Source organism: Vidua macroura, chromosome 5, assembly GCF_024509145.1.
Source record: "Vidua macroura isolate BioBank_ID:100142 chromosome 5, ASM2450914v1, whole genome shotgun sequence".
NCBI classification, from domain to species: Eukaryota; Metazoa; Chordata; class Aves; order Passeriformes; family Viduidae; genus Vidua; species Vidua macroura.
The window spans coordinates 25,508,694-25,521,212 of record NC_071575.1 but is presented as its reverse complement, the minus strand read 5'-3'; the positions used below and the strand labels follow the sequence as shown (position 1 = coordinate 25,521,212).

The following is a 12,519-nucleotide window of genomic DNA, read 5'->3' as shown; positions in this document are numbered from 1 at the left end:
ACTGAAACTAACCATATCATATGGACCATAAACAGAAGGCCAAAAACCTGCCAATGTCACAGCTGTCATCACTATCAGAACATTCCTGCCATTCAAGAGACATACATACAATATATGCAGAATTATTGACTCCTGGAGGCCTTTTGTATGTCCCATCACTGTCAGTTGTGATTAACCTGTCCTTTTCGGCATCAATCGGACTCCCATTTATCTGATGGCGACGGCGCTGCTTGGGAGAACGTTTTGCACGAGAACTTAACAGGAAAAAAACCAAAAAGCAGAGAGACAGAGACAAAGGTAATCACAATTATTTTTGAAATTTTTCTTCTCTAGGTTGAACTCCTCTGCCCATTTCCTCCAAGGCATCCTTGCCTCAGTCCCGTTTCTCTTCCCTTTCCTAGTCTTCCGTGCCAATCCCATTAGGTAGCTCAAATCTCTTTCCTCAAGCTTCTCTTAATAACACTCTCATTGGCAACTCTCTGAAACATCCCATTCTTCCCTTAAATTCTCTCCAGACTCACCTCCCTCCTACATTCAGCTGTCCAGGCTGCCTGTGTTCCAGCTCCCCGGCCCAACATGTGACACATCTGCAGCTGCAGAACAGACCACACTGCCAACAAGGCTTTGTGCTTGATAAAGAGGGTTTAACCCCACCAGGCAAACCAGCTGAGGAAAACATACCCCTGGAGAAAAGCTACCTTCTATCAGTGCAGAAGCACCTACTGGGCACCAGTCCTCCAGGAACAAAGTGCCTCTATTCATAAGCCCGTAACAGAACCCAGTGAAAACTTTCTCTGCAAATACAAGGCCAGGAAGGCAGATCTGTGAGGCTGACAGATGTGCCTTATAACCTTTTTATGTATTCCCTCTGGGCAATCTCATTGATTTGTGAATTTGCCTTTAACATTCAGAATCTTCATGCTTTTTAGGTTGTTCAAGGCTTTCCTCATTTTACATATTCCCCTCCCCCATTCCTGCTTTATAAAAACATTACTTGCATATATATTACTTGCAGGTTTCTTTTCTAGTGCTAATATGGCAATTTTGAACCCTCTACACCACACAAGATTTATTCAAACAAATGGCAGAGCAAATACTAAATTGTTTTAGGACTGTTTTCATACATTTAGGCTAATTTATCAAGAATTCACTGCTGAGAACTTGTAAAAACGTAATTTGAAATCAAAAAAACATAATTTGAAATCAAAACATAATTTGAAATCAAAAAAATCAAAAAAATAGTGGCACATACTGAAATAAATAAAAGTGTCTAGAACAACCCAATCCTTTTCACCTAGATAACTCAAATTCAACTAGTGATCAAAATGATTTTCAGCTCTGACAGTTAAGAAGTGCAGTTTTGATGTAGTTTGGATACTGACTCTAAAAGAGTTCCATCTTTGAGTTCCCTACCTCTTCCTGGGCTCTATGAAGACAGTAGGCACACTGCCTCCAGGGTCCAAGATCTTGTCAATCTGCATCTGTGCCTTGCGATATATTCTGTGCTGTTCTTTGGAGTCAACCACCACCACATCATCCACCACTGGGAACTCGTAGTGCCCTTTACGCTTGGCGCGGAGGCGGATCTTATTGCGGTGATGCTCAATCTCGGATTTATGCCTCAGGGCTGTTTGTATCTTCAGGAAGGAGAAGGGAAAAAAAAAAAGGAGGAATATTTTTGCAGTTGTCTACTTTGCAAACTGGATTTTGCTGCTCTTCTGTAAACCTCCCTACCTCTCTGCCTGCCCTTGCCTCCCTCCCCCCAATCTCTGAAGGACTAAAATAAGTCACACAATTTATGAGCACACTTTCCTTCACAGATATTTTGCAGTCTTCCCATTGTCTCCGCAGGTAGATATACTATTATACACAGCATGATTGCCAGCACGGCAGGTGAAATTAGAGGCAAGTGGCAGTTTGTTAATAAAAGGCAGGAGGAACACAAAAAACTCCTCCTGTCTGCCAGATGTAACACCGCTCTGAAAAGATAAGACTAACCATTCTAGTTAGCTATGCTACGCAAACAGATACTGTTGATATTTGATCAACAGAATTAAAATCTGCCACCCTTTCCCTTTAATGACCTTCACCACATAAGAAGCAAGAACTTCAAGAGCCAACTGAGCTCATAACTCGGTGCCTCTGCTGAGCATGAGAGGCTTCATATGCTATGCAGGAACACAGCAGCAAAAGGGCTCAGATCCCCAGATGAACACGGCGCTATCAGCTCTACATCATCTTGGAGGCTGAGTTTTCATGCCTCTCTCCTACCTTTTTTCAAATTTCATGGAGTACATCTCAATATCTGCATAAAGCTGTTGTAACACCACATTTTGTAAATCCTGGCCCAAAACCCACTGAAATAATTCCTATCACTGGTAAACACTTGAGCACCAGATTAGATAGCAACAACTGCCCTGCCTGTGCTGGACTAGTTCTGGAACATATCAGCATCAGCAAATTAAAAACCAAATAAAAATTGATTTTTGTGTATTCTCTCATGAAAATCTGAAAAACTAAAAGCATATATAGGACACAAGTCAGACTTGCTCTTTATGCTTATAGTTAGAATCATATGTCTTCTGCCCAAGCAGACAGATTTCTGTTTTGTGGCTCCTCTTGCCTCTGTATCCTAGATATATTTGCCTCTCTTCAGTAAGGTACTGAGAAACACAGATTCTTGACAAAGTTACAATTTGAGTAATCAAAATTCAGTTACAAGTTTGAGTAATCTTCCACTCTGAATTACGAAAAAATGTCATCTTACACCAAACCAGGATGCAGGTAGGTGCTACTGTCAGGCAGTGTATGATGTGGTTTTACTGTGCATCACCCCTCCTCATGGTCATATTCTGCTTACAGTAACATGAGCCTCAGAGAAAGCACGATGTCAAGTAAACACATCAGAAGTTGAAAACAATGAACTGGGCTGCAAATTCACACCCCAGAATGTTTTGAGAAAACTTATTTTTACAACCAACTTGCTGAGTCCTGAAAAGTAAAAGAATAGTGTAGAATAAAAACCAAGGTGGGCCATATGTTCCAATTCTCATACATTAATTAGCACAACTGTGTTTAAGTCATGTCCTGCTGACTAGCAAATGGATGCTAACACAAAGATATCCTGACCATCAGATCCTCTCTGTGTTTAAATTTTGGTTTAGACATCTCTCTTAAAAACAGGTCAGATAATTTCTCTAGGATTCTCTACAGGATTATTTCTGTAATTTGTCAAGGAATTTACGAGGAACTCCTTGTAAGAAACTGGGTATTTTTCACTTGGCTAGGCATACAATCCTCCAAAAACATGCAAAGCACTTTCAAAAATACCTCTTTATTAATTTTGTTGGTCTCTGCTACCCGGTCGGAGAGCACCGAGTTCTGAACCGGAGGTGCTGCCATGGGTTGCATGGCAATCAGCTGGATCTTGCTCGGGACCCGTCTGCTGGCATCTGAGGAACGGGACATCCTATCCACATGTTCAAAGATAGAGGCTGAGGAGTGCTGCTCGTTTCCACTGCTGGTCTGAGGAGGTCCTAAAATCATCAGAACCAATACAGAGTGAAGCAGTGCTGCCAGGGTTATCACAGTCAAATGTTAAGCTCTACAGATGCTGTGCTATAAAACTATCCCCTGTTTTCCATCTGTGCCTAATTTGCCCTACAGGGCCTTCCAGCTGACTCACATTTAGTGTACAACAAGTTTATCCCGTGGTTTGCAAATTATAAACATTTTCCCATTATATTTCCAGAAGGTGAGCTGTCATTCTTTATTTCTGTAAATCAAGCTCTTGGCACTTGCAAACTCCCAAAATCTCAATCTACTTTACTGCATAAAAAGCTGTTTAAGTACATTCTGCTAATGATTCCTCTTATCAGTACTTAAGGAGATGCAAATTGCTCAAATGGGGGTTCAAAGAGCAATGAAAGATATCTCAATGCAAAATGCATTTCCTAAGTGATAGGAGTGATACAGGAACCAACAAAAAACCTCTTAGAAATCCTAAAAAACCCCAAAGAATTTTACAGACATTTTACTGATTAACGCTTTTAAAGCAGATTTTTTTCTCTGTGACAGGATAAATAGTCCACATTATAATAAGCAAGCTGCATAAATACTGTCATGTTGTAATTTGTTGAAGAGGTTAAAGCAATGCAATCAGCAAAAGGCACTATGAAAACCAATATGCATGGAAGTGCAACCCAGGTCCTGTCAACAGTTAATTACTTCAATAGAAATGGGTCATCTTCCTCAAAAGACTTGAAATCTACAGCATCACCCCAGTGATTTGCAGTTAAGCACTGATTTAGTAATTTTTTTTTCTGAGCTAGACCTAAATCAGAAAGTGTTATACAGATGAGGCTTGCAAAAGCTACTGAAAGCTTTCAAAACAACCTTCTGTCTTATCCACGTGATAAAGCCACACATTCTCAAACTGCTTTTCACCATGAAATACAAGCAATTAGAGATCAAGACTTGTGACTTTCCTTAATGAGGGAACACAACAATGTTGAGGGACATACCCACATCTTTCCAAAGATGTATAATAAGGAGATGTGGTTCTCAATATTCAAATCAGGAGGAATATCTGATTTGATTCTGATACAGAATCCATTGCTGATCAACATGATCCAACTACAACAGACAGGAAGGGAAATAAAATAGTCCCTGCTGTGATCCTGTTGCAACACATGCTGGTAACACAGGAAAGAGTTGAAGGAGTGAATCCTATCTTCTGTGGAAGGCCACAGTAAATGACTTACTCCTTTGCTTCCCTCTTCCAGCACAAGAAGGGAGCAGGACAAGAAAGCAATAGTATGCTTTATTATATTCAAAGCATACTACTTCCAGGCTGGAAAGCAGTCTGGCCACAAGTTAAGCAAAATCCCTATTCATATTTCTCAAAGTTGATCAAAGCATTGTCAAACATACAAATTTATAAAAGGCATGCATGATTTATAAATGTGATTTCTCTGTACAAGTGATCTTAAAAAAGAAGGTAAACAGCTCCATTCAAGACCTCTGTGTTCCAAATGTTTTGCAAGACACAGAGCCTAAATGAAGCAGATTCATCTCTCTTCTGTAGCTATTTGTATCATCTTAACCATTTGTCATCTTCACAGCCCCATCTTCATGCATCTCTCAGAAGTGTGCAAGAGTTGCCTCTCACAGAAAGGTGCACAAGATATATTAAGGAGTTGGTGTGAGCCCCTCGGAGCAGTTGTGTAGTCAATAGAAATCTGAACTTCTGCATCCATCTTCCCCGAACATTAGTAATTTTTTCCTCACCTTTTCACTCTATCAGCCACTCCCAAGCTCACTGACCTCCAACATAAAATTGTAAGGGTATTTTTGTATTACTTGGTTAGCAAGGCCCAGTATTTTCAATTATACTGAGCATTCACTCTGCATCTTTATAACTTCATCCATAACTTTCCCTTGTACACACATAAACAAGTGCTTGGCAGGGGCCTCTTAGCTGAGAGGGTTCTTAAGCTCATTTGATAAAACAGAAATCCCACCGAAAAATTTTGGTAAGGCTCTACAGTAACATCATATGCTACTCCTTTTTGCAGAAAAGATACACACAAAAAACCCTCATAAGCTGCATATGACCTTTAAATCCTCTCTGTGTGCCTACACTCAATGTGTCTATAAATACAAACCAAGATGGAAGTAAAGAAAAGTAGATAAAGTCATGAACAGCGTAGCACTGTACACATATAACAAAAGGAGAAATGGTTTCTAACCCAAAATAAGAATGAGGTCCTGAAGAAGTTTTGACAGAGAGAATAAGCATAATTTCTCATTTCAAAGTTCTTATATTGCACTATTATTCACATCTAGAAAATCTTCCTTATAAAGCTATCGGATGGCACTACATGAATGAAATTTTGATTTCAGAATAATTCACCTGGGGCAAAAAAAATAATGGAGAGCTACTTAATACCCCAATACTGGTCAGACAATGTTTTAACAACCAGTCCATAGAGGTCACATGCCAGGATCACTGTTCATCACTGCTTCCTGAGTTGAAACCATTAACTGGAACTGAAATGTCAGGAAGCTATGACTTCATATGAAAACCAATGCAGCTGGAGACAGAGAAAGGCTACTGCTTCCTGCACCCTCAAGAGACATAGCAGCCAAGATGCATAAGGCCTCATCCAAAATCAGATAAAGTAAATGCGATTCTTCAACTCATCCATTGGTATCTTAACATGCCAGAGTATGCAATTAGAGATAGATTTCACACAGTTTCTTTGTATCCCAGTAGGGGACATCCCAGGATGCAGCTGATGACTCATTACACCCACCAGTATAAGCAGCAGAGTACAGAAGGATGGACAGAAGGTTGGCTACTACAACATGGTCAGTGCTATCAGAGGACACAAATCCTTGTTTTATCACTAGATATGTTATACATCAAAGACAGCATCAGCTTTTTCCTGCCCTAAGTTTGTCATGTCTCAATCCTGGCAGAGAAAACACTAGTTCACAACAAAATATTTGTGTTTCTTTGCAGGTAGCTCATGCTTTTCTTGGGCTTCCAGTTAATTAATTCTACATTAATTCCAGTATTATTTTCAACTTGTTTATACAAAGCTGGTTTCAGGACCAACAGCTGCCTTAGTTTTGCTTCTTTCACAGTGATGTTTTCCTCAATAATTTGAAAGAATTGGGAGGAACAAAATTAGAAAAATGTGCTGGATTACTATAATTCGTGTTACTGAGACTTTTTTAGACTTCAATAGCTCAAAAGCAATTTTATTTTCTTAGACTCAGAAGACAAACTCTTCCATCCTTAAGACATAATTGCAGCTACCCCAAAACCCCTATTCATATTTGTACTCAACTACCAGCTCTGGTTACTTACCCACTCTGTTTGCTCCTGACAACATAAAAGAAAAAGAAGAGACAACACAGTAATTATGACAAGTAATTTAGCTAGAATGGCAACTGGAAAAAAAACCACAGCAGTAAGATGACTGCATTTACTTTGAATGAGATGCATGAACTTGGATCAAACTGCCAAATCTCAGCTGCACAAAAAGGGAACTGAATCTCCCATTTAGTAGAGAGCTCTCTGCAGACACTGCCTCCCATTCTGAATGCTAAGAATAGTCCTTATGATTTGCAAACTAGAGGCACCAAATGCTGAAAAAATAATGCATTTTACCCAGTGAGGGCATGATAGATAGAAAGGACACATTTTACGCAGTCTCCTTGCTGCTTTTACCAGGTAATTCAGCTGCAGCAACACGTAACATTTCTACACCAAAAGGAAATGTTGTATGTTACATAAAGTTTAAAGTCAGATAGAAAACAGAGAGACGAATCTGGAGTTCCCAGTAAGAAGAAATAGGAGAACACTAAAACTGAGCAACAGAATTCCAGTCAGATAAGTTGGAGGAACTCAAACACTGCTGAGATGTTTCCCCATCTTTTCAAATATATAAATATATATATTTTAGAGTACGTCCGAGAAAAGTAGTGGCACTTTAACTGGAAACAAGATGGTTCTTAACAAAAAAACCCCAGTGTTATTTACACAGTAGCACTGAATTTTGATCTTTCTAATGTACAATCATGCAGGCATTTTGATGATTGAACTACAACTCATTTGTAAAACTTTGACCTTTCTGGTGTCTTTTTTTTCATATTACTTTTTCAAAGTTACTGCTACAGAGACACTCTCCTGATCTGAAGTCCTGCTGTGACCTCTACTGCCATGTAACTGTCTGCCAATCTGCTACCATGAGAGACACAATTAGGCCTAGCTAGGAACAGTTTTGCTGGGAGTGTGCGTGGGACAAAAGGAGGCAAGATTCATTCCTGCTAAGCCATTTGTTTCAAAAGCTTGCTGGAATGAAAGGAATGTATAACTCTCCAGTTTCAACAGAAGAAACAAAACCAAATATGAAGGGATTTTCAGCAGCAAGAAGCAGAAAAATCAACAGCCAAAGATGAGTTTAGAAAAGTTACAGCACCAGATTAACTCTTCAACCTGAGTAAAGCACTAGAGCACACACAGAGGAAAAAAAGGTAACAAACCCTTCTTCACTGCTCTGCGTGGCTTGCCCTCGTTTGCAGCAGTTGATGGTCTTGCACTTTCTTCTCCTGTTTCTCTCCCGCTGGATTGTTCACTTGCCGTGGATTCAGCATCTGATGGTGAAATTCTGCCACAAACATGACAAAACAAACAAACCAACATGTAACACTAATTTGCAAGGGGGCATAATTCTCACGCACAAAGAATCCTGTCCTAAAATACTTTGTGAAGACTGCTAAAATTTTCCTCTGTAAGTAAATTTATAATACATTATCATAGCTAGATATTCATTGTCATTATGTTACCTTTGTTGTGTGTGAAAAATGACTGCAACACAATTCAGATGTGACAATATTATTAAGTAATCTTTCCTTTAAAACACACTACAAGAAAAAGCTCTGCATTTGTAACTAGCAATTTAACTCTCAGAAAGAAAAGAATTACATTAGGAATACAAAACCCACATAGGTAACTAGTCTAACATTCAGCTTTACTAAATTGGTGTTCTCTTGCTAACAATACAAATCTACGTGAATATTTCCCTGACTAGTCAAATGTAAGGCCATTCAAAAAAGCTTCTTTTATGTATTTATTCCATGCAGTCACAAGATTCTTAAGAATATTTGTTATCTAAAAAATTACAATCTCAGTTCTTGCACCTTTTGTAGGCAATATAGAAAAATACTATGATCTTCCCCAGCAAAATACTTCCGCTGTAAAATTATTCTGATAGTATAAAAATAGAAAAAATACAGGGCCACATCACTGCCTGACACCAAAGCCTGTATCTTTACACAGGATCAGCCTTTAGTGTCCACTTTGTCCTGTGAACACTCATATTCTACTCTGGCAAGGAGTTAATCATGGAGAGTGTGTACATGTCTGTGCATTAACCTCATTAGTGCAGGATTTGCTTGGGCTAGATGGGTATATCTTGGCTAAGTATCAACCTGTCTAGAGCACACAGAGTAAGATAACTATATGCAGCCTGACAAGTCCATTGAAGTTAAATCTACTTCTTGCAGCTCTGAATTCAACTTCCCTTTTTCTCCTCCCTAAACAATGTCCTGATCTGCATGACTGTAATACTAATGACACATCCCAATTAAAAAAAAACAATAGCAGGGAAAAGAGGATAAATGGTCCTCAATGAGCTTAGAGATCTGCATCACTGCATCTTTTCCTGTGGGGGAGAGGGTGTGCAGAGCTATCACCTCCATCACCTTTTTCCTGGTTCAGCAGAGTATGAGGCTGGAGCTCTGTGTCCAGGTCCCCTACTGACTTTCTGTTTCATCTCATTGTGCTCTGCATTTCCCATGATACTCCTTTCTCAGCACATCCAAATTATCACCAAGTTATAGGAACATAAATAGTGTTGAGTCAACATCAGCCATTTCTTGAAAGTGCTGAGGAATATGCAGTTGTATATTCTCAAGTCAAAACAGCAAGTCCAACTCTCAGCTGGAGCCTAGGGATGCTGAGCTTTCTGAACTCAGCTGTTCTTGTTTGTTGTTTCCTACAGATATAGAACGTGTACTCACATCACCACTAGATTTCCTGGCACGTAACACACAGTCCTGAGCTGAACTGTGATGAACCGAGCTCTGTGTTTCCTCACAAAACATCAAGCAGCTAAACCCAACACAACACAGTATGATACCATTTCACATTTCAACTTCTGCCTCGGGGAATAAATGTTTTAAATCGCAAGCTGACACGGGCACATCAGCATGGCAGGGAGATGATGGCAACATCTCCATAGTTAAGCCTCAAGGAAGATTTGTTCTTATGGGAACATGAGGGAGAAAGGGGAGATTCCCTTCTGAAAACATTTCAAGTGTCTGAACTACAGGTCAGTCACTCTAACCTCTGTGCCAGGAAGATCACAGAGCAGATTGCCCTGGAAATGATCCTAAGGCATATGAAAAATAAGAAGGGGCTTGGTGACAGCCAACATGGCTTCACTAAGGGTAAATCACACCTGAATTACTTGGTGGCCTTCTACCACAGCGTATCATTAGAATGTTGGCTTCTGAAATTTCTCCTGCTTAAACTTCTGAATTATTCTAGATGAAATACTGTAGAAATCTCAAATTTCAACTTATTTATTTTGCTTATCTGCATATAAATATAGATGCCTTCCCTTCCCCCAGGTATCATCTCTGTCCTAGGCCACTTCTGAACTTTTAAAAAGAAACACAGAAACACTTGTCTTTCAGATTTATATTGCTTTGTTTCAATTTATGTAAGCTACAACAAAACTAGTATAGCTAATTTTTCTTCCATTATTTTCCAGTTTTGTCCACCTTCCACTGTACCACTGGCAGTCTTCTACTTACAAGGCCTGCAGGGATTTAGGAAGACGGGCTTAGCAACTGGAAGGGGGAAACTGAGCTTTATTAAGCCCACATGGGGAAGATGAAGCAAGGATCTTAAGACAACTGGGGCTTTAGAGGAAGCAGAGGGCTGAATAGAAGAGCAAGCTGTGCTGCAGAGACTTGCAGCTCAGTCAGAATCACCATTAGTTTCTTTCTCAGCTCATCCAACCCTGTTCTTGATTGTTTGCCTTTTTTCCCTCCCACTGTGCAGTATCACATAGGTGTAAGCACAGGGAATGCAGATCTCTCTTTGGAGACAAGTGTGAGAGTGAGGAAGAAGAATTACTGGGAAGTGTAGTTCAGAGGGGGTCTTCTCAGAGTTCCATTTTTCCCCCACATTTTTTTTGCGCACAGATCCATCTCTACTGCACAGCTTTGTAAAATCATGTGTCCTGTTTGTATCTTACAAACACAATTTTTTCCAGCTAGGGACAGTCACATCATGTGATTATTGCAAAAGGTTAGGAAAATTCTGCTGATGGTTGACAGACCCTTCTCCATTTGCACAGCTGTGAATTACCATTCTTTTTTCTGAATAAGGCTCATTTGCCGCAAGACACCCCCCCCCCCCCGCCCCCCCAAGATAATCATAAATAACAACATTTCTGCACCTTCCCTGAATTTTGGAGATACAGCTTAGTTTTGGAAATCCTGACTCTTCATCCATGTATTGATCACTATTAATGGGATTGAAACACATTACTTTTGTCAGCGGTTTTCATTTGTTTTTAACCACCCACTGGCTTAGTGGCTAGAGATCACAAAGAGACTGCACTGGAAAAAATACACTTGGTGTTTCCAGTGAACAAGCAAGGACTTGACTCCAGCCAGCTCAGCAGTATCTTAAATACCCCTCTTAACTGGGTATGTTCCCTTTAAAAGAAAAATGAACACTAAATTCTCACAACCTTGTACTAACAAGTAGTGAGGTGTAACAGTGGTGGCTCACTAGCAAATGCGAGTTCCGGAGCTCTGGAACAGTTCTTTCCACTGAAACTGCCCTAAAAATACAACAATTGCTAGCCCTTAGTCAACTGTTGTCTACTGCAATTTGTTTTTATCTCTGTGAACTGACCTCCCTCTGTGTCGAACAGTCTTTGAAGGCTTTGTAGAAGTCTTGGATTTGGGGCTGGGCACATCTCCGTTCTCAGATGGGGTTGTATCCTTAATAGGTCCTGGTAAAGGAGCTGGCTCATGGATAATCAGGACATCATCTTTATTGTGCTGGCCCAGATGCTGCTTAGCAAAATCAAAGCCTTTCACACTGGGGGCTTGTAGCTGTGAGAAAAGAACAAAGACAAGAAACAGCAAAAGTAAGTGACAATGAGTACAAAGGCTTTGGTTCAGATCTGTAAACAATGGCCACTGAGAGGATGGTCAGGCAATGGCAGTCTCAGGAACGAACACGAGAGCACCAGGGAAAAGAAAAAGAAACTCTCCACAATTCTGTCACCTTACTGCAGTATATGATACACAGTTTAAAATTCCAAATCAATAAATCTAGTTTAAAAATAGACTTCTGATGCTGCTACTATTTTTTACTACTATTTCTTTAGATTTAATCATTGTGTGAGGAGCTTTTTGTGTACTTGTGAGTGCAAGGCTGTAGACACCTGTGTACAGACCGAAATGGCTACCGCCACCAGGTCATATTTCTATTTCTTCCAGTCAAAATGGATGCAGGATTTTAAATAATCTGAATAATGTCACTGTTGATCTTTCTCATTTTGAGCTCCCCAAATCTGGGAGTGCTTGTACAAACACCTAGTTCATGTGATGAAAGATAAACACTTTGCAGATCTGAGTTATACAGCAGCCTGGCAATAACTTGTCAGTCCATACTGATGCCTCCAGAAAAAACTTGAAAATTTCTTAGGAATTTCATACTTAACAGACAGAAAAATATACAAAAGGCTTTGGGATTTAGAGAAATTGTCCTAAAGACCTTATTCAATGGGCATCTTGCTTGAGAAAGACACAGAATTCCGCCTTTTACTTTCATAACTGTATTTATAAAAAAAGCTAATCTCATCTTATCAATGACTTGATTCAGACTTAATCAAGGCTCCAAGATTCAAGCTCTCTGCT

The 12,519-nt window shown here is 39.8% G+C and overlaps 1 protein-coding gene across 2 annotated transcripts in view; it reads right to left on the bottom strand.

Moving 5' to 3' along the window:
• Positions 1-12,519, bottom strand: part of KIAA1549 (KIAA1549 ortholog) — a 140,749-nt gene that overhangs the window by 16,454 nt on the left and 111,776 nt on the right. The window contains exons 11-16 of one of the 2 annotated variants that reach the window (XM_053978118.1): positions 11,507-11,709; positions 8,056-8,180; positions 6,878-6,892; positions 3,331-3,536; positions 1,414-1,637; positions 110-254 (exon numbers count right to left, since the gene is read on the bottom strand). In XM_053978118.1, the coding sequence (XP_053834093.1) occupies positions 110-254; positions 1,414-1,637; positions 3,331-3,536; positions 6,878-6,892; positions 8,056-8,180; positions 11,507-11,709 (918 nt within the window). The remainder of the gene's footprint in view (positions 1-109; positions 255-1,413; positions 1,638-3,330; positions 3,537-6,877; positions 6,893-8,055; positions 8,181-11,506; positions 11,710-12,519) is intronic. The other variant, XM_053978119.1, reaches the window with a different exon arrangement.